The sequence below is a fragment of the Gavialis gangeticus genome, unplaced genomic scaffold (genome assembly GCF_001723915.1).
Source record: "Gavialis gangeticus isolate Ggan-Ray unplaced genomic scaffold, GavGan_comp1, whole genome shotgun sequence".
NCBI lineage: Eukaryota > Metazoa > Chordata > Crocodylia > Gavialidae > Gavialis > Gavialis gangeticus.
This window is the reverse complement of record NW_017728993.1, coordinates 5,899,339-5,926,726: the sequence shown is the minus strand read 5'-3', so window position 1 is coordinate 5,926,726 and position 27,388 is coordinate 5,899,339. Positions and strand designations below refer to the sequence as shown.

Here is a 27,388-nt window from a genome sequence, read left to right as displayed (position 1 = left end):
ATGCATTTCTAAAGGTGTCTGATGCAAATGATTGCAGTGTTTAGTTTTGTTAGTACATCTTGTCTTTTGAAAAGAATCTCCATACATTAGAACAAAGATGCTCTGTATGCTATGGATGATATGAAAATATAAGAGAAGGTTTCATATTGATCTGTTTTGAAAAATTATTGCTAATTTAATTGTGGGGGTGGGGGGAAGGCCACAAAATAAGTATATAATTTTAATTTCTAAGTCACTTGAGTAGCCAAATAAGTTCTAAACTGTTTTTCTTCGAGGTAAGGTTTGACCTCCCTTGAATGTATTTAGCATGCTTCTGTATTTGTATCCACGGGAGCTGCATCAGAATGGTCTGCAACAGTGGTACTCCACCTTTTTGCCCAGCAGGCCAGATGATCAGTACCTAGTCCATCCATGGGCTGGATTTAGCCAGTGGGCCTGATCTGGTGTATGGGGTGGGTGCAACAAGGCCCAATTCAGCTGCACAGATGTATGCAGAGGGCAGCCCAGCCCCAATCCAGTTGTGTGGAGGAGGGGGCATGCCCTGGCCCTGACCAGCCCAGCCCCAATCCAGTTGTGTGGGGCTTAGGGATTTGACAACCAGGGGTGAGGTGGCAGTATTAATTACCACGGCTCCTCTACCACCACATATCCCAACCCATGGGGAGCCCTCTGGGCCAGATGCCATGGCTCGATGGGCTGGATTTGGCACATGGTCAAGGGGTTGAGCACCCCCAGTCTACAAAATATTATACTATGAGTTACTTCCAACACAGTTCTAAGAATTTGATTTAAATGCAAATAGTACTGTGCAAATAAGATCATAATATTGTTTTCACTCTTTAGATAAATGTTGTTACACTCAAAAATATATAGTGCCCACATACAGTAAAATGGAAAGGCAAAACCACCAGAACAAGCAAGTGCTGTCTTTCTTGAAGTGTCTATTTTACTCTTTCCAGCAATTTCTTAAACAAATTAATGCTCGAGCGCAAGGTAGAAATAACCTTAGTGTAGGGAGAAGTTCATGGCAATTAGCAAAAGGAAATTTTAAAAAACAACCCTTTAAGGCAAGATTCACAAAGCTGTGGCATTTGGGAAGAAGTGCTTGGGTGGGCTCTACACCCTCCCAGTCCCACTCAACAGATGGCTTTATTGCCACCTTCCACAGCACTTGGGCTGAGGGGATCTTCCTTAACAGCTGCTGAGGTTTTTTTACGATCCCTTAAGGGTGCTTTCAGCCCTTTTATTATAATAGCTCCAGTATGTCCATCATATAAAATACTAGACATTTTTAACTGATATTAAACACTAACATAAACCATATGTACATGTGTGACTAGCTTTGCCTGCATGGCTTCCTAGTCCCAGTGTGACTGATCTGTACCATTTCCTTCTCATGGTCTCTTCTTCTTCTCCCACACCCATCTCATTCTGGAAATTTGATTCTCATTCCAAAGTTTCTTCAAGAACCTAGAATCATTTGCCTACACATCTAACAGGGTTTCAGATCCAGCTTTTAGAGGTGATAACAAAGAGCATCAGAATTAGCAACAGGAAAATCAGTGTCAACTTTCTCTCTTTGTATTTGAACTGCCCACTTGAGACTCAATTAGTTGCTTAGACTGGTTGTGATATTTCTTGTATTTCTGATTTGGATGTTGAATCAAGTTTGATTAGCTTCTCCTCTTCTCTTTTCACATGTACAGTTTCTTCAGTAGTCATCAGACCCCTTCTGTTTCTTCTATGAACATGGCCTTCCTCTCGCTCCATAGTATAAGATCTCCTACCAGTGTGTAGGTTTCTGCATCTCTTTGAATGCAAATTCTCAATTTTCTGGGGGTTATAATGGCCTTGCAGCTTTGTCAGGGAAATATTTCTGTTTGGTTTATCTCTATTTTCGGTTAGTTTGTATGCCTCTTTGGATTCATTTAGGCTGCAGTAACTGTGATGAAGTTGGAACTCTGGTCCTTTTGCCATGAAGGGTTGAGCAGATAATCCTGCATTTTCCATAGATATGCTGGAATAACCCAATAGGTAATGATAGGAATCTTTGTTTTCCAAGCTAGTTGGATAGCTCTCTCTGCCATTCTGTTTGATTGTTGGGGGAAATCAAGCTGAGGCTTTGTGAATGAAATCACATTGCTTTGCTAAAGTATAGTGACTCTTGTCACATACTTCAGGGATGCCATGCTTTGCAAATACAGATTTGCACTGTCTGATGACAGATGTATTACTTTTTATCTTGAAGCAAGCATACATCTATGCACTGTATTTGGAATAATAGTGAAACAAGTTACAAAAACTCAAACAGGTCCGTACCCAGTTTCATGTTGGTTCCTTTTAATTTGTGTGTCTATGCGTTTAACATCTCTCTCAGGAGTCTGCCGTATCTTCTATTTGGCCAATAGTATGGAGTAACTCTGAATAATAGCTAAGATTTATTTCTTGTGACTTTCTCATACTATGCTTTTGTCTCTTAAAGACAAGTCCATCTTGTGCACTTATTTCTTCTCTGTAAGACCAGGCAGCACAAGTATTGTCTAGTACTTCAGACCTCCTTCTCTGGTCATCTTTGCAAAACAGTTTGCTTTTAGGTTTGCAGTAGCTGTTTTCAGTTCTTTTTAATATTGGCAAATAGGTCATTATTAAATATAATGCAGCATCAGCTTTCTCTGAACTTAATTCTTCACCATTGAGTGTATGATCTAAGGTATGATATAAGGTATGAGGAATTGCTAAGTCTTTTCCTGGCTTGTATACTGCTTCCAGATCATATTTCTAGAGCGTGTGCAACCATCTTTGTATTTTTGAAGCATTGTGCAAAGCCTTTTTAAAATCCACATCAAGAAGCTTGTTTCAACAACTGTTTTGTTATAAGATGTATTGATGAAATAGAGTAAAGCTAAACACTATTAGCATTTCATTTTCTATTTAGACCTCATTCTGCTGGAGTATTGTCAGAGGTTTCAAGGCATAAATAACAGAAGACACTCTTTGCAATAATACAGCCCCTAATATGGTAGAACTGGCATCTACTTTAAGGGTTCTTTGTCATTAAAGTATGTCAGTAATGGTGCCCTTATCAGCAAGTATTTCAACTGATTACATGCCTTCTCATGCCTTAGCATCCAGACGGACACATTTGTTTTTTCAGCAGCTGGCTTAAAGGAGCTGTTAGTGTAGCATATGGAATAAATTTAGGTAGACAAGTAACCATTCCCAAGAACCTTTGTATTTAAGTTTTTCAGGTTCATGAGGACACTGTGGTTACTGCATCTATCTCTTGAAGGGTTAAAATTTGTTTGCCTTTTCTTTCCAGACCTGCAAAATTATAACCTATCTAGCTTTCTTGTCTTATGCAGGACCATTTCTTAACAGCATGGCCACAGCCATATCTAAAACAGCTTTTAATTATCCCTGACTACTTGTTTTATTCATTTCCTTTGTCAAAAGATTTTTCTTGGCATCAGAACACCTTCCACTTCCTGACTTCTTTCTTCTAAGCTCATGTATTAGGTTTTCTGGACAAAGCAATGCATGTGAAAGGCCTGAGTGACCCAGAAAAAAAATGTTTTCTGTCGGTTCCTTTGTTATCTGTATGACCATAGCACGGTCAAGGGTTAAATCAGCCTCACTCTGCAATCTTGCAAACAATAAATCTGATGCAATACTGCACATAATGGGATCTTCAACAAAGGTTTCCCACAATTCCTCCAATTGGCAGGTTGGTGCTGCATTTTGGGTTATATATTAACCTTTTGTCTGATTTTCTGGTGAAAAGTCTGTGCCCCTCATATGTGACATTTTTCCTTGGGTCAGACTTATTTATGAAGATCTGTATTATTATTTGTGTCATTCTAAAATTGGAAATTGCTTCTTCACCTGCCTCTTGAAGACAAAATGCTATTCAGGCCTTTCTTGTCTGCACTTGGCACAAGGAAGTACAGTTCAAACCCTGCTGCCACTTTCTCCCAGTTTCTGCTGCATTTTCTTTAAAAAGGTCTTTGAGAGGGTTCGGTTGGTCTGTTTTCTCAGGTTTGCGTCTAGGACTTTCAGTTTCTGCTCAGGGAGTATGTGTAATATCTGTGATACCTGGATAAAATACGATATACGCTAGAGAGCAGGCTCTTTACTAAACTTGTCATTTAGATTTTATAAATGTGTGCCAGGCTTGCCAGTGGCAGCCCAGCTTGATGGCTTGAGCCAGCTGGCTCAGGCCAATTCCCCTTCCCCACCAATCAGAAGAAGGTAGGAGAGAGGCTTGCCTTGCCCTGCCCTGCCCTGCCCTGCCCTGACCTAGGGGGTGAGGTGAAACAGAGGACCTGAGGGGGAACTAACCCCTCAGGCTTTCCCATTGGTCCGTTCCCGATCTGGAGACAAAGCCTCGAAGGAATAAAAAGCCCATGTGCTGAGCACACAGGAGGCTTCGACGACAGATGAGGAAGATGGGGCTGCAGAACAGCTGGTAGGGCTCACCAGCGGGGCAGAGCAGTTGCCCCAGAAGCACCCTGAAGGTGCCTCCACTGAGTGGGAAGCAGCAGAGGGCTGCATCCCAGCCCCGCCGTGGAAAGAGCTGTGGTGTCAGTGCACGGGTCGATGCACGGAGGGTCTGGAGAGTGGAAGGGACCTTGGTGGCTGCACAAGGCAGGAGCCCTCAGTGCACGGGTCGGTGCACAGGGCTGGTAGTGCTGAAGGAATTGCTGCGGCTGCACAAGGCAGCGCGGTCCCCAACTCTGCACAGGGCAGGAGCCCTTGGTGCATGAATTGGTGCACAGGGCTGGTAGAGCTGAAGGGATCACTGTGGCTGCACAAGGTAGCATGGATCCCCATCCCTGCACAAGGCAGGTGCCCCTTTGGTGTACAGGGTGGTGTATAGGGCCGAGAGCTGAACGTAGCTGATGGGACACCGTGGCTGCACGAGGCAGCATAGGTCCCCATCCCTGCATGAGGCAGGCACCCCTTCAGTGCACAGGGAAGTGCATGGGGCTGAGAAGGGGCTGACAGGCCTGGTGGCTGCATGAGGAAGCTCGGGCCTTCCTGAAGCAAGCGGCACCTGGACAGGTCGACCATCCTAGCGAGGAAGGATGCCCCGCAACAAACCCACAGATAAAGTTTAGCCTACCAAAGCTGCTGGGAGTCATTCCCTGGAGGGGAAGAGAAGGGGATTTCCACAGGCAAGGCGGGGCCCTCCCCATTCAGGTGACCAAGGGGAAGCCCCTGTTGGGAAGGGGGACACCCCACCCTTGGGTGTAGGGGGGAACCTCTGCTCATTAAGGGTGGTTTCATGGTTACAGGGGCGCTCCTATGTCATGTGACCTAGGAAAGGGTGATGGTAATGGGTCCTTTCCCCTGGTACCGTCTCTTCTTTGGGCACAGCTGCTGGGCAATTGTTGTGTTCTTGTTCCTCGTGTTGGGATTTTTATTGTAAACTTGTGTCCTTATTGTTGTATTATGAAGGGGCTATAAGCTGCTTTATTTAGCCTGCTAGCAGGGTCTGCTAGTGCAACCCCGCCTCAATATCTGAATTCGTTGTTTTGGTTATCTTTATGCATTTGTATCCCAGGTGATGTAATCTCACTTGTGCATGTTCAGTTAGTGGCCCATCATTGCCGGATGCTCATCTGTTGATTTGCTATCAAACCAGTGTTTTACCATTGAGCGTTCCCTTGCCCACTGCCTGGAGGGCCCTGTTGAGAGCAGGCACTGCACGCTAACCCGAAGGCCAAGGTGGATCAAGGCCTGTGCTAACATAGTGTTTTCATCCGCCATATCTGGCTCAAAATAAAGTCAATATATCAATACAAATATAGGTTTACAAAGACAATAACTCTTATTAACCCTGAACTCAGGCCATTTGAGCCAGATGTGGTGGTGACATCTTCAGTACAGTGGTAAATGAATGGCTGACCTTAACACACCCCACAAAGGCTGACTTCCAGGATAGCTTTGGTAGAGTGAAGCACAACAAAGCTGGATGCATGGGTGGAGGAGGATGTAGTAAAAAAGAGAAAAGGACAGCCTTACACTGAATCCTTATGGATAAGGGTGGTCGGGGCAGAAAATCTTGATATGAATGGTGTTTGCTTTGAAACAAATAATACGGTGTTTCTGTTGAGGTAAAAGAAAACTGTTGCGAGGGGAAGAAGGCAAAGATTGACGTCAGCATAGCTTTAATAAAAGAGATTTCAGATTGGAAGTGTTCATGATCAAACATAGGATAAAAAAACAATGTGAATTTGTCTAAGCATGCTGTCTCCTGGGCATGTTGTCTGTCAAGTGCTTTTATATAAATCTTTTTATTTTATAAAAGTAAATCTTTGTTGAAACATACTTCAACCATGGGCATTTCCTCAGGCTGTTAGAAAATGGCATTGCAAATCATGCTTTATTTTTACTCTGCACTTTAACAATAACTTCCTAATCTGCATCACTAAGCCGAATTCATACTGTAAACCTATTATATAATTGAGCAGAATGTTTGGTTGAAATATTTAGTCAGTCAATCATTGAGATCTTTTTCAACTAATAATACATGTCACTTTGCTAGTCTTACTTTTCTCTTCTTTCCAACATCAAAGAATACAACGTGAATTATGCTGTTGAGTGAGATAGATGTCGATCTTACCTAGACATTACTAACACGCTCAGATATGAAATAAGTCACAGTAAAATTTACATGCCAGATAAATTGAACGCATCATCATATGCAATGTAAGCTTTCAAAACCATGAGATCAAAGTTCAGTTAGCCAAAATCATTGTCTTGTGCTTCCTTATTCATCAGTCCCTGGGCTCTGAATCATATTTAGTGGGTACATCTACATGTTCATTAATGTACTGTAGTTACTGCGCATTTTAGTATTTGTATAACCACGTACTAAATCAATATGCAATAACTGGTGCTACTGCGCAGTAGTGCCAGTGCACAGCTTTTTAGTGACTCTAGCTGCACAGTAGCTTAATACTACTGTGCAGTAGTGCATTAGGACAGGTTTTGCCTTGCACACTACTGCTCAGTAGATTTAGGCTACTGTGCAATTAGTGTCTCATGTAGACGCACCCAGTATGTCTGTGATCTTGTGCTGTCCCAAGATTTAACTCCTTACTCTCCGATCATATAGTGCTGAAGCGTCTGCATCAAATAGGATGAGTCCAAAGCAAACTTGGGCAAGATATCCTTGCAGAGCTTTGTTACTGCCCCAAGAAACTTAAGTCAGTTTAGCTAGAATGTGAAAAGAGATGATAGCTTTTGGGGCCCCTCTGAAGCTGTTCTGTTCTGGAGCTGGGTCTGGTTTGAATGTGGGACCTCTAAAAACTAACAGCAGCTAGTTAATGATAGTTCTGTAGTGATCACTGAATTCAATAAGCACAAGCAAACATGAAAGAGAAGAACTAACAAAAACCTTTATTTGTGCAGCTGTAGACAGGCCTCTGCAGTTGCTTGATTTCTCTGAGTTAGTTGCTCAGTTAAACAGCTAGTTATCTGCCAGTGATTAACTTTATTAGTTTCTTTAGTTGGGGAGTATTTTTTAATTATAACTTCCATCACTTCAAGTTCCTTACCCTTTACCTCCCCATCTGCATAGTCAGGCTGCAGAGGAACAGTAAGATGGGCTTGGCTTTGCCTCCAGCTGACCATTTGTTGGACCCAGGGGCCCATTTGCACTTAACAGCCATTTATGGAGTATTAAGCAATGTCCTCAGTGCAGCTGATAAGAACTTTTCAGATGTATGGAGCCTAAGGAATTCTTTATTTGAATATCATGTCATTGAAATGTGTTCTAGAAACATGAAAGATAAATGTGTTTCTGAAGCTAAACTTTCGCAGAATTTCCTATTTATGGGAAACTTTAACTTCAGCTAAAACCAGGCTTCGAAAATTAATGTTCAATAAACAGTCTACTCTAGGTCTACAGCTCAAGTGATAGACTCCTGTTCAGAAAAACTGTGAAGGTCCAAGGTTCCAGCTGCACATTTTAGAACCTGTTTCCAATTTTTTGTCTTTAATTAAAATTTAGGAGTTGCACAGCAGGGGCCTATGTTTAATTCTAAAGCAGAGATGTACTATTTGTGTTTGTCCCCTGGGGCAGCATTTCCCAAACCTGGGAGGTTTTCACCCCTGTGACTGCCATTGCTGGCAGTAAGAGGCAGCAGGGGATTTGGCAGCAAGAGTAGCAGTGGGTGCAGTAGGGGGTGCAAAAGGCTCCCTGCATCTGACTGCTGCTTCATTTTGGCTTTCCCTTCAAGTCAGCCATCCAGGCTGGTGCACTATGTGTGCACCCCCAGTTACACTACTGTTCCAAAGTCAAGCATCCCAAAGGGAGACAATGCTATCGGTGCATTTGCCTGTCACCTTCACTGTGCCCCCCTCTAAGCGGATCTAAGTGTGGTATGTTTTATATAATAATTTTAAAAGTAATTTTTCACATGGTTCCTGCTCCAGTCAGTGTATAGTATGGGTACAGAGTGGAGCAAAATTACATTTCCATAGTCAAGAATAATTCTGCTATCTCCTAACATTCTTGTGCTTGAATATACATAAATTACATAACGAATGTTTTCTTAATGTAGGTATATGTTTATGTAATATGTTCATTATGGGGGACTCAATGAAAATTCTGCTAGAATGGTTATTCATTCCAAAATCAGAAATACTGTTCTAGGTTTAAGAGTAATATTATGTATTTATACCCAGGGGGGGAGGTTAATTCAACAAAGGACACCATCCAGTGCTTTGAGTACCTATTTCACAAAGTCACAACATAAATTATTTATGGGTAGCCCGTTATCTATCTTAGCCTGTACCTGCCTCAAGAAATCGGGGACAAGAAAAGATGGGCTTTGGAGTGTATAGGTAAGTTTGACTTATCTTGGCTCTGGGCACTGAGCTACAGGAATGCTCTAAATGTGTGGACCCTTCACAGGCAGCATTTGACATCAGCTCTTTCCTTTTATTCTGCAAACACAATATCTACATCAATCTCAAACTTCCTAGTGGAAAGCCTAAGGAAAGGTTATGTTACTATAAGGTATCCAGAAAACACTCTCAAATATAAAATCTTCATTGTCCTTGTTCAATGGCTTTATCATGCTTACTTGTCACTTTAGGCAAAACCTATTTCCTCTAGTTTCCAGAAGTAGCAAGCAGACTTATTACCCCTTTCACAGCAGAAAACATTAACTCTCAGAAGTTTTTCAGTGCAAAACTGTCTGTACATGAGAATATGCTTGCAGTGTAATATCACTTGGGGTGCTGGTCCATGGCATTGGCTTTTTCTGGCTAAAGACGTTCCTGGGGACTTTTAACTGTACCATGACTAATGACGTAACGTGTATGTTATTTAGCATGTTATGGCTTAATATGTTATTACTAGTAAAAAGTGCTAGTCATAACAATTTTAGCCTCTCGACCTCCTGGTTCTAATCTCCACCAGGGGGCATTTTAAGGTAGTATTTGATTCATTGGTTGGTTTATTTTCTTGGGTCGTGTTGGGTTTCTTTTGTTGGAGGTTGCCAGTGGCTTTGCGGGGGTTTGAGTTCAATAAGCAATGCTCCTCGACTCCCCAGCAAAACTTGCCTTCCCCTCACAAGCCTGCCTTGGCATCGGGGGGTGGTACCGCAGGCCACCCAAAGGGGCTGCCCCACTTTGCCTCCCACTTATTCTGCGCGCTTCTTGCACAGGGCTTTTTGGGTTTGGGGCGGGAAATCTTTTAGTGCAAAGGCGATTTTTGTCACGTGGAAACAGGAACAGCGCTATGTAGACAAGCGCCCTTGGTTAAAGGAATCAGAACTCATAGAGGAAGTGATATCTTTTTATTAGACCAACTAGATATTTGCAAAAAAAATCTTTATTTACAAGCTTTTGGGCACGCACACCCTTCTTCAGGCATAGGAGAACACAAAGATTGTAGAATATCTCCTAGGTGGAAATGAAAATTCGTATTTCACAGCAGAGTTTGAAGGTGTTGTAAGATCTCCTGGTTGGAAAAGTTCACTTTGTGCAAATTAGGCTCAGATAGAAGTTTAAACAGTCTTTTTACCTCAAAGTTGTCAGGTGGCAATCAGAATGTAGAAATATGTTTCCTTCTGGTTATGATGTTTCATATTTCACAGGAGAGTGGGGAGATGGAACGGTTTCCTGGGCAAGGAATTTCTCTTGCGTTCAGGTGCCTCGGAGCTCTGTGAAAATGCAAGTTGAGCTTGAACAAAAGGCAGGAGCCAAGGTGTCAGCTTTTAGGCTTCCAGGTGGTAGATTTTGCTTCTTTCTTGTAAAAGTATTCACAAATGCATGCTTCACCCTCTGGCCGCAAACAGATGTCAACTTTGTGTGGCCGTAAAAATTTTTATGGCAGCACAAAAGCTGAGTGAACAGACATCGTAGCCCTTTGTTGTGCTACAAGTGCTTAAATGTTATGACTCCACAGAAGTCTGAGGAATTTGTGCTGCCCTTTTTGTGGGTGACATCTGTTCAGTTTTGGCAGACGCCGGGTGTCCCACAGATCGGTCGGGCCAAGGTACCACATGTCTGCAAGGTGGGGTTTCTCTGCTTGCACATGTGTGCCCTGAGTCAGGGTGGGGCAACCAAGGGCCTACCCGCTCGCCCCCCCACCAAGAATTAGGCCTGTGAAGCCCTGGGAGGGACAGGGGACCAATTTTGGGGGATCACAGCCCCAAAAACATTTGTTAGATGTCTGTGAAGTGGAGCCGCTGTGTTGCACTACTCATGCTCCAAAGAGGACATCTGTTCCAGTCTCTGGTGTGAAAATAGACCTCATCTGACTTGTCATTTGTGCTGCCTTAAAAAATGTTAAGGTGACACAAATTCTGAGCAAACAGACATCCTTAACCTTTGTTGCACCACATGGCAGGAAAATCAGTGGTGCAACAAAAAGTAGTAATAAACTTTGCTGCTTTATTGACATCTATTCCCTTGTGACATTCCCTGCTCAGCCAGCCCCACAGACAGTCTTTCCCCCACTGCCTCAGACTCACAGTGCAGCTCTGGGGCACTGGGGAAAGTAGATTCTTCAGTTCAGTGGGGCTAAGGAAAAGTGCTTCCCTGCTCAGCCAGCCTGGGGGTTTCCGCCCCCCAGCCACGCTGCGGGGCTGGCTGAACAGGGAAGCACTTTTCCCCACCACCCCAGACCGACAGCATGGGTCTAGAGCAACAGGGAAAGCAGAGAGATCACATTGCCCCTTGTGCGATGTGATCAAGAGCTTGATCTACCATCAAGAGCGGGACTAGGGGCAACGCGTATTTTGCCCCAGGAAGCAGAATAGTGGTACCACGAGATATCACAGCACAGCTGAATCGCTCCATTCGGTGACTTCTGTTTCTTACCTGAGTTTAACTAGGTGATCTAGTCACTGACCTTTTCTAGTCTATTCTCATAAACCACTTGCATTTTAGTCACTGCTAGTTGCTGTTAGTAGCTTTTTTGAGATGTTGGCACTGTACGTTATTCTTGGAGACCTACATCTGGACAAGGGCTGAATATTTTAACATCGCTACTCTGTGTGTGTACTACTGTAGTATCCACAACTGCTGCTTTTGGTTCTTGGAATATTTTATTCCCCAAGGGGTAATTTAGCAAAATCGGTTACCCACTGCTCCCTTTTATATCCACTGCCTAGAACTCTGCCTTTATCCTCCCCCGCTTCCCAAACATCCGCTGAAGGTCTTCATGGAACAAGTGGAGCCTTGCTTTGTACCACACACTTGTCGCTATTCCCAGAAATGTAAGCTGCAGTCAGCAGCAACAAGAGGCTCTGGGCACAGTTTAACTTCCACAGTCGGGCACAAAAATATGGCAGTCTTCAGCAATCCTCAGGATTTCACCCCAGATCTCCAGAAGTCAGTAGCAAAAGTTCCTTAGTCTTCGTTGAGGCTTAATTTCAGGCCTGGGTTCTAGACCTTTTACATTGACCCAAGGTGTTATGAGGATCACATATAGTAATAGGGAAGACAGAGTAAATGCTGCGTCATACAGTTGGAGATGATGTAGTGATTCAAATATTGAAACTCGGACGGTGATATTTTTTTTCCTTTATATTACTGAGAGTCTTAAAATCAGTTCTCAACAGAGACCAGTTTGATTATTGTTATTTTGATAATGTCAATCAAGCCAGTGTTGGCCTTTCCACAGAAAATCTGTGTTGATGCATCACTTCTGCTGCAGGCTTCAGTAGGTAGCAATGTGGAATGATGAAAATTGCCCCAATTCAAGGACATTTCCAAAGCAGGAAAAAGCAAGAAATCAAATGTGTTGAATAAAAGCACTTAGGCTTCTGACAATGAATGGATTTAAAGCATTCCTTGGCTGGATCTATATGTTCCTTGACTGTCTCGTCCTGTGCACTGATTTTATTGTTCCAAGTACATGAAGGTGATCTACTTTAAATCTGGATATACTGAATCATTATTGGGCTTCTCCATAAAACAGAATTCTATATACATAAAGGGCTTAGTCCGTCTGTCTATGTGTCTGTCTGTCTGTCCATGGAGCACTTGGGGGGCGTGGCTTCAGCCAGTGCTGCGCCAAGAATGACGGGCAGGGCGGGGCTCCAGCAGAACAGGTCAGGTGGATGTGGAGTGGGGCAGGGGAGGAGGTTGGGTGGCTTAGGGCCTAATGCAGAGTGGAGGGGGGGTTGGGTGGCATGGGATAGACACGGAGTGGGGTGGGCATGGTGTGGGGCTGGATGCAGAGTGGGGTGGGGGTTGAGGACAATTCACTAGTGTAATATAGCACATGCAAAATGTGTAGGTCTGGCTCTCAGTATTAAGTGCACACGCAAACACACACTCTTCACAGTCTACCTGAAATCTAAGTTAAGACAGAATGAAGAAAGATGATTAGTTCCAAGAAATGGAAAGAGGCAACTGTTTATAGCATAAAATTGTGCAGTTACTCATGCTAATAATATACAGTGTAATGAAAGTATGCTCAACTGATTTTTAATTTTTGAGTCATCTGCTTCTTGGTTTACAACATGATCCTGCAAAGTTGTTAATGTCTTGTTTTTTTTTTAATTGTTTCAGATTTATTTTTACTATCCAGTAAAGCTAAGGGATAATTAATTAATGTTATCAGTCATTATGTGCTATTGCATATACCTTCAGTTCCTCAGCTCCCTGACATGATCATCTTGTGGTTAATGCCATTTCCTATTTGCTAGGCAATGACTCAAGTATTTTTATATTTCTTTATGCCTTTAGACATGAATTGTGCTGGGTAGAGTTCTACCACTAGTGTCTCAAGCACTTTCATAATGCAAACTTCCATTTTTTGTGGAGTGATCTATAAGGCTAGGGACAGGCATTCAAAAAGCCTGAGCCTGAACTGATTCAATCTTTGCAGGGTAGTCTAACCTAGCTAGGCTAAATCAGTTGTGTAAACAGACAGACATCCCAGAAATGCAGGCACATGCCTGAAGTGGCTCAAGCTAGAAGCTGGGGGGGGGGGGAGACGCACTACAGCAACTCTGTGGGTGCGTGGCCAGGCCCCAGCAGGATGATGTGATTAGGGATGGTTCCCCGCCTCCTGAACAGCCCAGCAGGGGATGTTTATCACCTTTTAACTCAGTGTTTATTACCCCATTAAGAAAACAGAGGGACATTACCAGCTCTCTGTTGATTCTGCCTTTGTCCCATGTGCCACAGCTGGAGGAAGCTAGCATGTGGTCGGCTAGCTAATACTGAGAGGTATCTGTGAGGGACAGGGGAAATGCCTGCTTAGCACAGAATGGGGAGGGGAGTGGGGAGCCTGCAGAGACTGCCAAAGCTGCAGCCGGGGAGCAGAAGGGAGGAGGCCGGCTCTGCTGTGGAGCAGAGAGCTCTGCCCAGCCCAGAGAGCATGCCAGGATGCTGGGGGAGTCTGGTTTAACTTAAACCAACAAGTGGTCTGAGACAGACACTGCATAAACTGGTTTGAGCCAAATCAGTTAAGTCTGATTACAGGTCTACATTCAACCAGGTTCATCTGAAACCAGTTTCAGCCATTCTTAAACTGGTTTGTTCTGTTACAGGTTTAAACTGGTTTCTGATTACTTAAACCAGTTTATGTGTAATGTCTTTCCCTAGCGCAACTGTCAACCTTTGTGTTTCATAGTTTCATAGTTTCTAGGGTCAGAAGGGACCTGAGCAGATCATCTAGTCCGACCCCCTGCCATGGCAGGAAAGAGCACTGGGGTCAAACGACCCCAGTAAGGTGGTCATCCAGCCTCCTCTTAAAAACCCCCAGGGTGGAAACCTGCACCACCTCACTTGGAAGCTGGTTCCAGACCCTAGCCACCCTGACTGTGAAGTAGTGCCTCCTGATGTCCAAATTTACCATCCCATAGTGCTCCTGTACAGCAGTTTCTTATGTGGACAAGTAAAGTAAAGAACCACTGAGTGTATTTTTGCCTGTATTATTTGGAAGCTTAATGGTAAGGAAGAGTTTATTTCATGTATCTACACAATTCTCCTTGGACCACATTTTGTGAAACTTTGCTCTTCCCTATGCTGATTAATACTAGTCTATAATAAATACTCCAGGGTTATGCATTTGTCTAAAATATGTGCTTAGCATAAGTCATAAATATGAATTCACTCCATTTTATATTTTTAATATAATAGAACTACTTTAGGTAGATAATTAGAGTGAAATGCATGGTTCAGCCTTGGCTGATTTTGAAAAAATGTTCTCAGTGAATGTCCCCTTAACCAGTGCAGTATCCTAAAACAAATGATGTTTTTTTGTTTTGTATGAATGCTGGATCTAGTGCCTAAATGCTTTTGAAGTGAAATGGTCTGTTTTTAAAAAAATACCATTTAATTGAAATGAAATGAATGGAGTAGGGCTTTTCTTCCAGCAGTTAAATCTCTCTGGTGTTAATTATATTGGAATTTTTGGTTCTGGGAAATAAAAATGGGGGAGGAAAAATATGCAATGAAGAGATCAGTTTTCAAAACAACTGACCTCATCACTGATCTCTCTTGCCCCCCATTGCACACTTCTTGCTCCTAATTTACCTATGTTAGATATGGTTTTGTAGTGCCCCTTGTAGAAAAAAGTGTTTGAATGAATATGCAGGGGACACATCATTGATGTTACTGGAAACATACAAAGCTTCTTAATTCTGTAGCTTTCCAGCTTCTCAGTCAGGATCTCCAAATGGCAGCCACTTCTAAGACTTCTTGATAGCCTTGCCTGATAATTCTGCAATGTACTTCTTCAGAGCCTTTAAGAGAGAGATTCCTGCTGCAAGTAGATTTTAGCACAAGTCACTCTGGCCAAGAAGAAGTCTCTCTCTCTCTCTCTCTCTCTCTGGTTCAACTAGTAGATCCGCAGCTGCTGAACTGTGACTGTTCTGGCTGGGGAATGTACAGGACACACACACAGCGAGGCCAGCCACCAGATGGGCATTGCAACTAATTGGCTGTCTGCTTTAGCATCTAGTCATCACTTTAAAAGCTGCTGCCTGAGGATTAAAACAGTTTCAGAGAAGATGCATCATGTCTGTCAGTGTCTGATTTAGGAAATGTCATTAGTTAGCTTTAAAAAAAAAAAAAAAAGGTGAGGGCCATTTTGAGCTGAAGCTAGGCCACCTTATTAAAATATATGCATAATGCCAGTGCTTTCCTGACCTCTGGCAGAGTATTTTCAGTATTAGATAGCAGTGTGGTGCTGGATCCCAAAGAGGAGTGTACTGTCCACTAATCATCCTGCCTGGGGAGGCCAGTTGGGAACCGACTGCTCAGTCACTCAGCAGTGGCTGGCAAAATACTCCCAGGTTAGCAAACATCCCATCTGTTCAAATGATTGGTTCCAAAGTCTGACCAACCCCATCAAACTTTGGCTTCAGCCTGAAATGCTGCAGAATCTCTACTAGTGTGCGTGCTGTACATGTGCCTTGCAGAATATTTGAATATCAGCTAGTCCTGAAAGGATAAGGAAAATAATGTCATTTGTCATTTTGCAAAGTGCTTCTACTGTCACCAGGCATGTTATCTCCAGCCTCTTCCCAACAGCAGAAATAATCCATCTTAGAGTTCTTGGTATTTACCCCGATTGCTGTACTGAGTGGCTCAAAGTGGTGTAAGTTCTTGTGTTGTTCATAGCTGTTGATACCAGTCATGTTGGCCCAGAAGGCTGGAATTGTGTGTAGTGATACAAGACATGAGGCTTAATTTCTATTACTTGTTACTAAAAAAGGGTAAAGTAAATGCATTTCCCATCGGTCCAAGAATCAGTGGAAAATATTAGTAAGTATTACTAGCGTTAGATATTAAATGCTAAATGGATTTTTTTATAAGGATAAATGTGGGATGTAATTGTATTGTGGATAGTAGAGAGACAGATCCAAGGAACTGGGTATTTATGGAGCATCTTATAAATATAGCACAGTTGTAAAGGCGGGACAAAGAAGCATGGCAAACTGTGTAAAAGAAAAGTCTGTTTTAGTCTGGTGGCCTTGGAGAAAATGTTCAGGTAGGCTAGAGACAGAAATTACACATAAACCAGCGTAAGCGATTAGAGCCAGCCATTCAGATCTCTAACACAATGCACATAAACCACTTTCAAAATTGCTGAAACTGGTTTAAGGTAAACCTGGAGGGATATAATATCAGACTTAACTGATTTTGGTTAGATCACTTTACTGATTTTTATGTCCCAAATCCCCTTCGGTTTCAAGTTAACTCACAGCCCCCCAGCATCCCAGGCTGCTCTGCACTTCCACGGCAAGCCCTGCCTGGCAGGGTGGGCAGGCTAGCCTTGGCCCCAGCTGTCTGCTCCAGCTGAGCAAGAAGGCATGCCCTAGCACCACCCAGCTTCTGGCCCAGGCCACTGCAGGTATGGAGCTGAATTTCTGGAATAGGAAATGAATGTCTGTTCACTTTTGCTTATCAGTTCAGTCTACACAGTTTAGACTGACCTGTGAAGATTGAATCAATTCAGCCTTTTTGATTGTCTGTACTTAGCTGTATAGTGTATCCCTCTGTTAAGAGCACCCTCACAGTGCTGAAGAACACTGTCTCTTTATGCTTACATATTGCAGCAGCCACTACAGCTTTCTCTCTCCACAGAAACTTTCAAATTACTCTTTACCTAGAGAATCAGACTCCACAGTCTATACTTAGAGTTTTTCTGGCCTCCAGTGAAGTTATTTATGTGGGAACTGACCCTCAGTCTTTCACTGATGTTCTTTTCTTCCCTGCCTACGACTCAGTATTATGTTAGATCCTTGGCTAACAAAGCGTTTAAAACCACTAGGTTATGGTGCAGTCATGAGTTGGCAAAGTGGGTTGAGGATGACACTTCACACCTGCTGTTCTTGGTAGTGGGACTGGCCTGTTAATTTTAAGGAAGGATCCCAGTCTGTTTACTGTATAGTCAAATTTGCCATTGTAACAGGTATGTGCAACAGCACTGTTCAGAAATTAACTTGTTTAACAGAGTAACATAAATGTATGTAGAAGAGAAGTTGGCTTATAATTATAGTTTCACATGGAGATGCATGAATGCATCATAAGAGGTGAATTTCAATAAAACCCAATCGGACAGGGAGCACTACTTGAGGCCTGTGTTTCTCTGGAAAAGTTATGGTTGGCAAATCAGTTGTAACTTTAGGCTACAGGGGTTATCTGTTCTTTCTCTGCTTCCTCTCTCAATCCACTGGCAGCACTTACTGTTAGAGGATTATTTTTTCAACTAGATGGAAAAGCCACACAAGCTCCAGTTTCTCAATAGGCCAATAGGGAATATTCAAGTCTTGTACGCTTGGTCTTTGGAGGTGAATTGAAGGGTATTGCTGTAGCAACAGAAGTCTGTATAAGGAGGGCAGAAACTGCTCCTGAACTGAAGTATCCTTCATTCATAGGGACAGGTGGGATATGTACAACCTTGGGGGAGGGGTAATTTTTTTCCCTAGTTAATCAATATTCTGTAATACTTCTAATGCTGTAGAGCATATTGATCTGCAAGTCACCTTGAGTAATTGCAAAGCTCTGAGCAATCAGAATGATATAGCTGGTTTTTGCTTCTATGTGGTATTTACAAAGAAAAAAAGGATGGGGAGAAACTTGTGTTCCACATTTGAGGATGATGTATGAAACTTGTGACATAATTAAGGAAACTTGTGACATATTCAAGGAAACTTTTGAAATAATTAAGGAGTAAATGCTCATGTTAGTTTACATTCTTCATTAACTTTTAACAAAAGCTAATGAAGAATGTATAGAGATGTACACTATTTTCCAGGGTCGTATTTTTGTTACATCCATAGTCTTGTTATCATAGAGAAGGCTAGAAGGGACCTCAAGAGATCATCTAGTCCAACCAGAGAATTGAACCTGGAACCTTCTCCAGATGGACTAGATGATTTCTGAGGTCTGTTCCAGCCTTACTTCTCTGTGATAACGCAAGACTATGGATGTACAAAATCATGAATTATAAAATAATGTGTATCTCTAAACTTTTAACAAAAGCTGATGAAGACTGTAAAGTAACATGAGCATTCACTCAATTATTTCAGTGGTTTCATAGTTTCATACGTTATTGGGTCCACCAAGATATATTTTTCTAAGTTTCATACCAAAAATAAAGAGCATGTACATTAGCGCGGATACTGAAATGTTGTCGTTGTTAGTTAATATAATTAATGTGCAAAGCAACTTAATAGATGAACTGCTAAAAGCAAGAGTTTGCATATCAATTGTCAATAAGGTCTCACTGTCTTAAATTGCAGGTGCTAATGGAGCAAGCAGCTTTCATTAAGGTCTATCGGTAGCATAATGAGATGTCCTTCTGACTCCTTTCTTTTTGTTCACAGGACTGAAAAAGCGTACAAGGAAGGCCTTTGGTATACGGAAGAAAGAAAAGGACACTGATTCCACGTAAGTTATCAAGCACTTTAATGCATTCATGAATGGTGGAAAGGTTGAGACCAGTATGTTGTGGAACTGCTACACGTGACATATATACAGTATGTAAGCATTACTATTTGAAATCCGCAATGCAACAGTCACTGTCTTTTTAAACGTTTTCCTAGTGAATCTAGTAGCCAAACCAATAAGACACTTGCTTCCTGTCTCATGTTATTAGGACAAGTTTCTTTCCTACATGTTTCCAAGGTACGGTGTTGGTGATGATTAGGTAAAAATTATTGACGTGCGAGTTTGCTAATAATCTCTACCTAAACTAATGACCTGCATGTGCTTGGTTGATAGTCATGTTTTCAATGCAAATTCAATTTAAACAAGCAGCCTTGACAACCAATCTGTCCTTGGTGTGAAAAAGGCACTTAATAGGTTTTATGTCCATGTGTAAGCCTTCAGCAATAGTGATACCTCAGAGTGTGTCGTGATGAAGTTTTATTGCTCACTGTCAGAGGAAGAGGGCATTTGGGGATCACCAAATGGACTGTTCTGTTCTTGCTGGTTAGACTTTTTTTTTTCCAAGTAGTGCCTCTACTTCATGGAAAATAATTCAATTTCTCCAGTCATTCATGGGCCCAAAGGTCTGCCTGAGTCTAGGTGGCCCATCACGCTAATGTGGTAAAGGCACCCCAGTTTCCATAATGAAAGAGTGATTTGGCCAGCACTGCATCCTGCCACCTTTGACTTCTAGCCAGATGACCAGGGGACCCATTTACTGGCAGCCTTTGGTACGAGAGCTGAGGAAGGTTTGAAGTAAAGCTCTGTCACCATAGCAAGATGCTTTACCTGCTTCGGCACCATGCCCTAGGATCACTCGCAGCATGAGGTACATACGTATAGCATGTCTATAGTACAGCAGGAGCACATGCTGGCCAGAATATTTCCAAGCACACCCTACTTGCTTGCTCACTCCTGCTTGCACTTTGGTTTCCAGCATGCTTGAGAACAACAACTACGGGGGATGTCTCTGAAGTCCCCTCCCTGGTGTATTTCTATGTTTGGAGTGTCCAAGTGGAGCAGGTGACTGAGTTTGTGCTTGGGAATGTGCAGGGCCCACTGCAGCTGCAGAACAGACTTTACCCTTTTCAAGTTTATAAAAGTAATCCTGCTTCAGCCTGATGGAGTCTGAGATGAGGAATAAACCATTATACTTAAACGTTCATTTGGAAGAGTTTTTTAACTGGAAGCATGCCTTAGCCAGCTAGTGTCATAAATGTCAGAGACAGCAAGAGGTATAGAGATCACTTGTTGAACAGCCATGTGTGCACCTACCTCTGAACTAGAGACCGAGGAAGGTACATCTATGCAAGGTGGAACTGGGACTGTTTGTAAGGGCTTAACTTCTAGCTCAGTAGCAACCCTATCTTTTTGCTCAGATAAAAGATACTGTGGTCTTGTGGTAGGTAGATTGCCTAATGCCAACTGATCATTACCAGTTGCTCAGTGGACATATCTGGAGGCTTCCTGAGACAACTGCTGTTTGCTTAACCAGCTTAACTCTGACTGAAAGAAGACAGCTTAAAATTACGTGCAAGGCATCCGTAAAAATAAGTACATGCAGCCACATTCAAGCTGCAGTCTGTGGAGTACCATTTGTGACCTGTAAAGGGAGTTTCTGTAAAGGGAGGCTGGTAACTTTTCACAATCTAGAATTAAATTAAAGAAAGAAAAAGCAGGACTTTTCTAATAAATCAAATAGTAAATGCATTTGATTCTGTTATTCTTTGATTATGCTTACAAAGAAAACTAGTAAGCTAGAGCAAAGTGAGTTAATTAAAGAACTGCTGAGCTTAGTAACAAGAAAATAAAGAGCAATGACATCCATGCTGCAAACAAGCTAATAAAATTGTGTTATGAGCCTGCATCTTCATGCACGTCTTCCCTGTCTTCATTTGTGCTGTTCATATTGAAGTCTGTCAGGGTCTGTGAGATTTCAAAGCAGTTTAAAGAGTTGATTAGGCCCTTCAGAGCCATGTCTGTAAAGACTGTCTCCACTTGATTAGTTAACACTTGTAAGGAATATTTGATCTCACTATTGACTGACTCACTGTTGTAGTTCTTCACTCAAGTGCTCAGATAGTATAGTGATGGGCACTAATGCAACAGTATTTAGGGTCTTCTAACATTTCACTCCCCAGTGAAGTGTACATAATTCAATAAGCATAGTAGCCCTCCTATGTGGCTCTAGTAAATGTAGACAGCTGTTTGTACTGCCCTAAAATTGCTGTCAAGAGTCATGATAAGAGTTGTGTATCAATTGTACTTCTGTGATACCAACTGCCCATGCATGTCTCTCCCATTAGAACCACATGAGGTGGAAAAACAAGTCTCTCTTCAATTCCCACAAAAAGGTTTCTGTGCAATGTGGGGCTGAAAGCACTTGTTTGACTTGCAGTGATGAGCATGTTTTTATTTTTCCCAACTGCATTACTGAGCCAATAGGAAATTCAGGCACAGGAACTGACTGGCCTGATGAAAAGAAGGGAAGTTGAGAGTGAGGGTCTCGTTTCCTGTTGAGGGGAGGAACTTGTATAAGCACAACACAACAGTGTCTAGATTTGAAAGTTCAGAAAGGAAGGGGGCAAGAGGTGGTGAATGCCAAACCTGTGGTCCTACCCCTGGGTGGCCAGACAGTGATGTATGTGTTCCTGCTGCTGCTGGTACACAATTAGCAGAGCTACCAAGTATTGGAAATATTAGCTAAATTTACTACTTTATGTTAGCCACTGTTTCTATCCTACTGGCTCCTATACTGGCATCTAAAAATCACATATATACATCTACTCAGAAATACGTCACTGTCACAGCTTGCTAATTACATTGCCGCCGCCCCCCCGTCTTTCCTGTTAACTTATTATTGCTACAAGCATTCTCTTCAAAATACCTTAACTAGACCAGCATTTCCACAATTGCTGTAAAGAACATGCCATTTGAAGGTAATTGTTAAAATTATGTTGTGCAACTGTTAGATGCAGGGTAGTAATTAGAAGTTGTTTCACTGTTCCTCCCCCCCCCCGCAAGAAAATAAATAAATAAGAAAGGCAGTCTGTTTCTTTTCTCACTTTATGATAAATTGTGCATGTTTCTAACTGTCTGACAGTCTGGGTGCCTGACGGAGTGAACATCTCCTGTTCTCTTACTAAATCGCTCAGCAGGAGGGCAGGCGCCATCTTTAGCCATTCTATCAATCTTTTCTTGTTCTTCACTATTGTTTTTGGATGTTGCTCTCCAATCCATTTCTTTTATTTACCACCTTTTTCTTTTAATTTCTGTTCTTAATGATCCCAACTACATCTTCATCCTTCATTCTGCACCAGCCCATTTCTACTTCTTTCTGTTTTGCCATCACTATAGTCTTAGCTGTGCCTGATTCTTTCCTCTTGTCACTCAGTTCATCACCCTCCTCCTTTCATCTTCATCCTATCTCCTTCTTGTTTTGTCTTCACTGCCTGAGAGCTGTTGAAATCAGACAGCTCAGGTGCCTGCATGCTGTTCCCCACTCAGTGTTGAGGAGTTCAAGTATTTGCTTGAGCCAGCTGTACCAGGTTGCTAAGCAATGAGCTCAGAAGTGAGGCCTGAAGTAGAGCTGTGTTCATACTTACGGTGATGCAGTAGGTCCATTTTCCTTTTTAAACGTTCTTTCTTTTTTGAAGTTAAATCCCAATTTCAGGCCTTTCCACTTTGCTTGCAGCCTAGCTTTCATGGGAACAACAGTTTGCACAGTCATGACAGTGCATGGCGCTGACATAGATGTATAGGCACTTTGTCTCCTCTTGTTCGTGTTGGAGCAGGCTGTTGCCAAGGGCACCCAAATATTACTGTGATCAAAATATTTATCATTTTTCACTCTGCATGGAGCAGCAAAAAATCTCTATCACCAGCCCCGTGTGGGTGAACCCCTTGGTGACAGGGGCTGCAGTGGTGAGAGCTGGTAATAGCAGCAGCAGTATAAGTGCAATGCAGGGAAGCTAATTCATCCATCTAGGGCCAGGTTTGCCATCTTTTCTACATGCATTGCATATATCTTACATATACTTTGACGTATTTCCAATATGTTACACACCCAGGTCCTACAAAGTGTTATTCTGATCTAATATACACTTTGATACTATTCCAAAGAGCAGCATATCAAAATGAGGTGGCAACAGAATCATTTTTTAAAACAACCTTTGATATCAAATAATTTTGCATTACCTAGCTACATTACCTTGTGTTACTTTGCGTAGTTAATAATCACCTGAACTAGTGATCAGTGGTACAGAATCCGGCCAGGCTCAGAAGCCATGTGGCCAGCCAGCTTGAGCCCAAAAACCTCAACACGGAGACCACTAAGTGAATTGCAGTAAACACACTGCAGTTCAAAAGGAATCAACTCCATGCAATGGTATGCGGTCAAATGAGTTGCATTAGTGTGGTTGCATGTGGTTGCATTATACCTGAATGCAGGAAAGAAAAAACTTAATGCAAAAGGTTAACAGCAAAATCCTTGCTAGCATTTTCTTTGAAGAACTACAGTTATTAAGCTGGAAAGCTACTTGTAGCTTGGGAGCTGTGGCATGAATATCACTGGCTTAAGTACTTGAAGTCTTTTACACCTTAAGAGAAGAGCAAAAGGAAAAGAAGACTTGAAACTTTATGAAAGAAGGTTGGTACCCTGTGCACTTGGGCACATATATTTGACTGTTCATTGAGATGCATAGTCAATATACAGACAGGCTGAGGTAGAAAACTCCGTGTTGTTTTAATGGATTGTTACATCTGAGAGAGTCTGTATTTTTTCCAGAATTGCATCCTTCCCTGCCTACATTAGAAAAGGGGTATTCAACATCAACATAGCATATAGCTTTCTTTGTCCCACATACCTCATCCTAAACTATTGTTGTAAATTCCCCCTTCACTCCACAGGGTTACTGTACTCTTGTGTTTAACAGTCATTGGATAAAATTGATAGGAAGCAGCAGGATAGCTCTGCTCCATTGGGAGCAGAAGTGGGAGCAGGAATAGAGGCCAGAGCCCAGGGTCCCCTTCATTTCAAGGCTGTGCCAACTTACTGCGGCACTCACTTGGGTTTGCTTTGCTCCTGGACACATGTACCTTTCTTGGCTGCCCAGTGGGCCAGCTTCAACAGGAAGGTTGGAGGATATGCTTGACAATGCCTACCCATGGCCTGGTGATTAGGGTACTTTTGTCAGAAGTGGAAGATGTAGGTTCAGACCCTTCTGGGTGATGGGGACCTAGAAACTTGGTCTCCCACTCCCTGGACAGGTGCCTTAAGTGCTAGGCAATTGTGCTAAAAAGGCAAGAAGGCCTCCTCTTCATTCTCCAGTATCTAACAATCACTAGATGTGGTTTTCTTGGACTAACAATTTGGACACTTTTATACCTAAGAGTTTATACAACTGCCTGGGTGGAATAGGGTCATTAATGAGCACAAATAGCCAAGAAGTTTGTTTTGAGCATGCTCAAAAGGGCAAGGTGAGTTGAGCAGAGGGGAATATATTCAAGTTAGCTCTCCTCCAGATTCAAGTCAGCTCTCAGTCCTCCAGCATCCCAGGATGCTTTGCATTTCCTCTGCAAACCCCTCCTTGAAGGTTGGGTGGGCTAGCCTTGCCCAAGGTCTGTGCTCCAGCCCAGCAAGGAGACATGCTTTAATACCTCCTGGCTTCTGGCCTGGACCACTACAGGCATGTGGCTGCATTTCCAGAATGAGAAATGAGTGTCTTTTCACTTGCTTATTGGTTCTATCTATACAGCTTAGACCAACCTGTGAAGACTGAATTGATTCAGCCTCAGGCTTTTTGTCTGTCTGTACGTAACCCAGAAGTTCAGAGCACATAAAGTGTTTTCAAAATGGCCAAAACTGGTTTAAGATAAGCCTGGCTGGGTGTAGTATCAAACTGAACTGATTTAGCTTACATTGGTTTATTGAACTTCTGTCCCAGATCCCCTCCACATTTAAGTTTAACTCCCAGTCCCCAGCATGCTTTGTACCTCCCCTGCACAAGCCCTCCCCGCTTGCAGGGTAGGTGTCTAGCCTTAGCCCAAGCTGTCTGCTCTAGCCAAGGAGCAAGGCATGCACTAGTGCCCCCAGCTTCTGGCCTGAATCACTGCAGGCACGTGGCTGCATTTCCAGAATCAAAAGTGAATGTCTGTTCACTTGTTCATTGGTTCAATTTATGCAGTTTAGACTAACCTGCAAAGATTGAATCAATTCAGCCTCTGGATTTTTAACTGTCTGTACTTAGCCCTAAAGTTAGCTGCCTACCTGGCACTTCTCTGACTAAAGGCAATTTAGACGTAGACTATAGTGTCTGAGGCATAGATAAAAATGACATTACTTAAAACAGTCATGCAGTTCTCATGAGTAGCAGTTTACATGAGAGTTACACTTGCTGACAACATTTATGATAAAAATTTCTGTTTCTATGAATTGACTAAGTAAATTCTTTCCTGTGGTTAAAGAGCAAAGAGAAAATTAGGCTGTTTTTGACTAATTATATGTATTTCCTTTGTTTTACAGAGGATCGCCAGACAGGGATGGAGTTGTAAGTATCAAATTCTGTTTATGAAAATTCCTTCTGGCATTCTGTGTGCACCTAGCAAAATGCTCTTTTCCTCTGCAAACCAGCATAAGCAATTCTTACACTTTCTAGTTCTATTTAATGTAGTAAATACTTTTTAAATAATCTATTTTCATTAGAAAGCATTTTGTTCAAAATCGATGAAGAGTTCAATATTTTGCCTGGCTAGATTATTTCTGTTAAAACTAAACACAGTCAACCTAGTGACAGCACATAAATCATCTTTGCTGAACATAAACCTACTTAAAATTCTCCAAAAACAGTTCAAACTTCATGTTGAAAAGAATTGAGAATGGGAAAGCTGCTCTTTTATGGTTAATGTTTATTTTTATGTGAAAAAGAGTTGTTCTATGGCAAATTACATACAAAAATTATTAATTTTAAAAATATATTCAGGTTTATTGATGAATTGAAGAACATTTTTCTATGCATATTATTTGCTTATTTTCTACATTAAATAGAAAATACAAGAGTGGCTACTTTTTAAATTTCTGCTGCTTTAATATATAGTATTAGGAGTGAATGTCCCTGCTAGAACTGGAACTTAGGTGGGCCATGAGTCATTTAGCTGTTAATTTCAAGTTTGCAAAGAAGTATGTTGGGTTCAGACACAGCTTTTACTGTAAGTTGTTTTCAAGAGTTGCTGCACTCCGACTCAATAAGCTTATGCTTAAAATAAAAATTGGAAACGCATTCAAATAGCTCAAAAGGAAAACTGGTGCAGCTGTGAAACTGCTTGCAGTTGTTCTGTATCAGGCTCAGAATCAGAGCTCTGGAGTGGAAAACAACCAACCATTAGAAATCTCAGGACATACATCTTTTATGAAATTATAAAAAACTTGGACTGTCTGATCACAGCTTTGGCAGGCATTGTTTTTTTCACATCTGACCCAAGATCCTTAGCTTTGGGACAACCCTGCATTCATAAAGCCCTCTGTTTTTTGCTGTTAAGAAATAGCAATAACGAAGTTTAGAGAATCACACTTTGGGTAACACTTTAATCAAGGCTCTATTCAGCAGGAAGGGAGGGAAATGTAGCTTTCCAGATGCATGAAATGTACAGATCTTTCCTTAGTCTTTAACCCTCTCTTATTCTCTCATTCCTTTTTTCTCTCAACTCCTTTGGACTCTTCTTCCTGTCCTCTGCTCTCTCTGTCCTGTGGTTCTCAGACTCATTCTTCTGTTTTCTGTGCCAGCTGAAATAGAAGTTTTGCTTTATCTCTTCCCTGCATTCAATACTCCCTCTTTCATCTTTTTTTTTTCTCCCTCTCCTCTCTCTAAGGCTAGGTACAAAAGTTCAAAAAGCCTGAGATAGATTTGCAGAATCTTTCACAGCTTTTTCTAAGCGCCTTAGATTAGTTTGGGAGCAAACAAAACTTGCATTTGCCTTTTGCAGGGGTGGAGGAGGGCACAGAGGTGGGTGCTCTCCCACACCTCCCAGCAGGCTGCTGGACAATTCTGAGCCCAGCTAAGCAGCTGGCAACCCTTGATTGGCCAGTTCAGCCCAGCCCAGCCCCCACATCCATTGTCAGTGGTGGCTGGTGGGGGTGGGAGGGAATGGAGCCCCTTGCTGCATGGGACCCCCAGCTATGCTAGCTCAGGTCTGGAGAGGACCAGGGCTGCATGTCTGTCTGCTGTGCTAGAAATCAGGGGTGGGGAGCAGAGCCTTTTGCCATGCAGATCACCCCTGCCCCCCCACCCAAACTTGCTGGCTTAGGTTTGGAAGGTGAAAGGCCAGATCCATGTCGTGGGGGGCTCCACTCCCTTGCTCCCCACCCCTGGTTCCCAGCACAGTGGACAGATACACAGCTGTGAGCTGCGCCTCCTGCCTGCACCTGTCAGAAGGGTCAGGCGGGGGAATTGAGACCCTGCCATGAGGGTCACCTCCT

At 42.5% G+C, this 27,388-nt stretch overlaps 1 protein-coding gene across 3 annotated transcripts in view; it reads left to right on the top strand.

Annotated features, from left to right (window-relative positions):
* The window catches only part of SGIP1 (SH3 domain GRB2 like endophilin interacting protein 1), a 233,691-nt gene that overhangs the window by 77,267 nt on the left and 129,036 nt on the right, over positions 1-27,388 (top strand). For all 3 annotated transcript variants that reach the window (XM_019528431.1, XM_019528429.1, XM_019528428.1), the window contains 2 exons: positions 18,813-18,876; positions 25,439-25,463. In XM_019528431.1, coding sequence (XP_019383976.1) covers positions 18,813-18,876; positions 25,439-25,463 — 89 coding nt within the window. The remainder of the gene's footprint in view (positions 1-18,812; positions 18,877-25,438; positions 25,464-27,388) is intronic.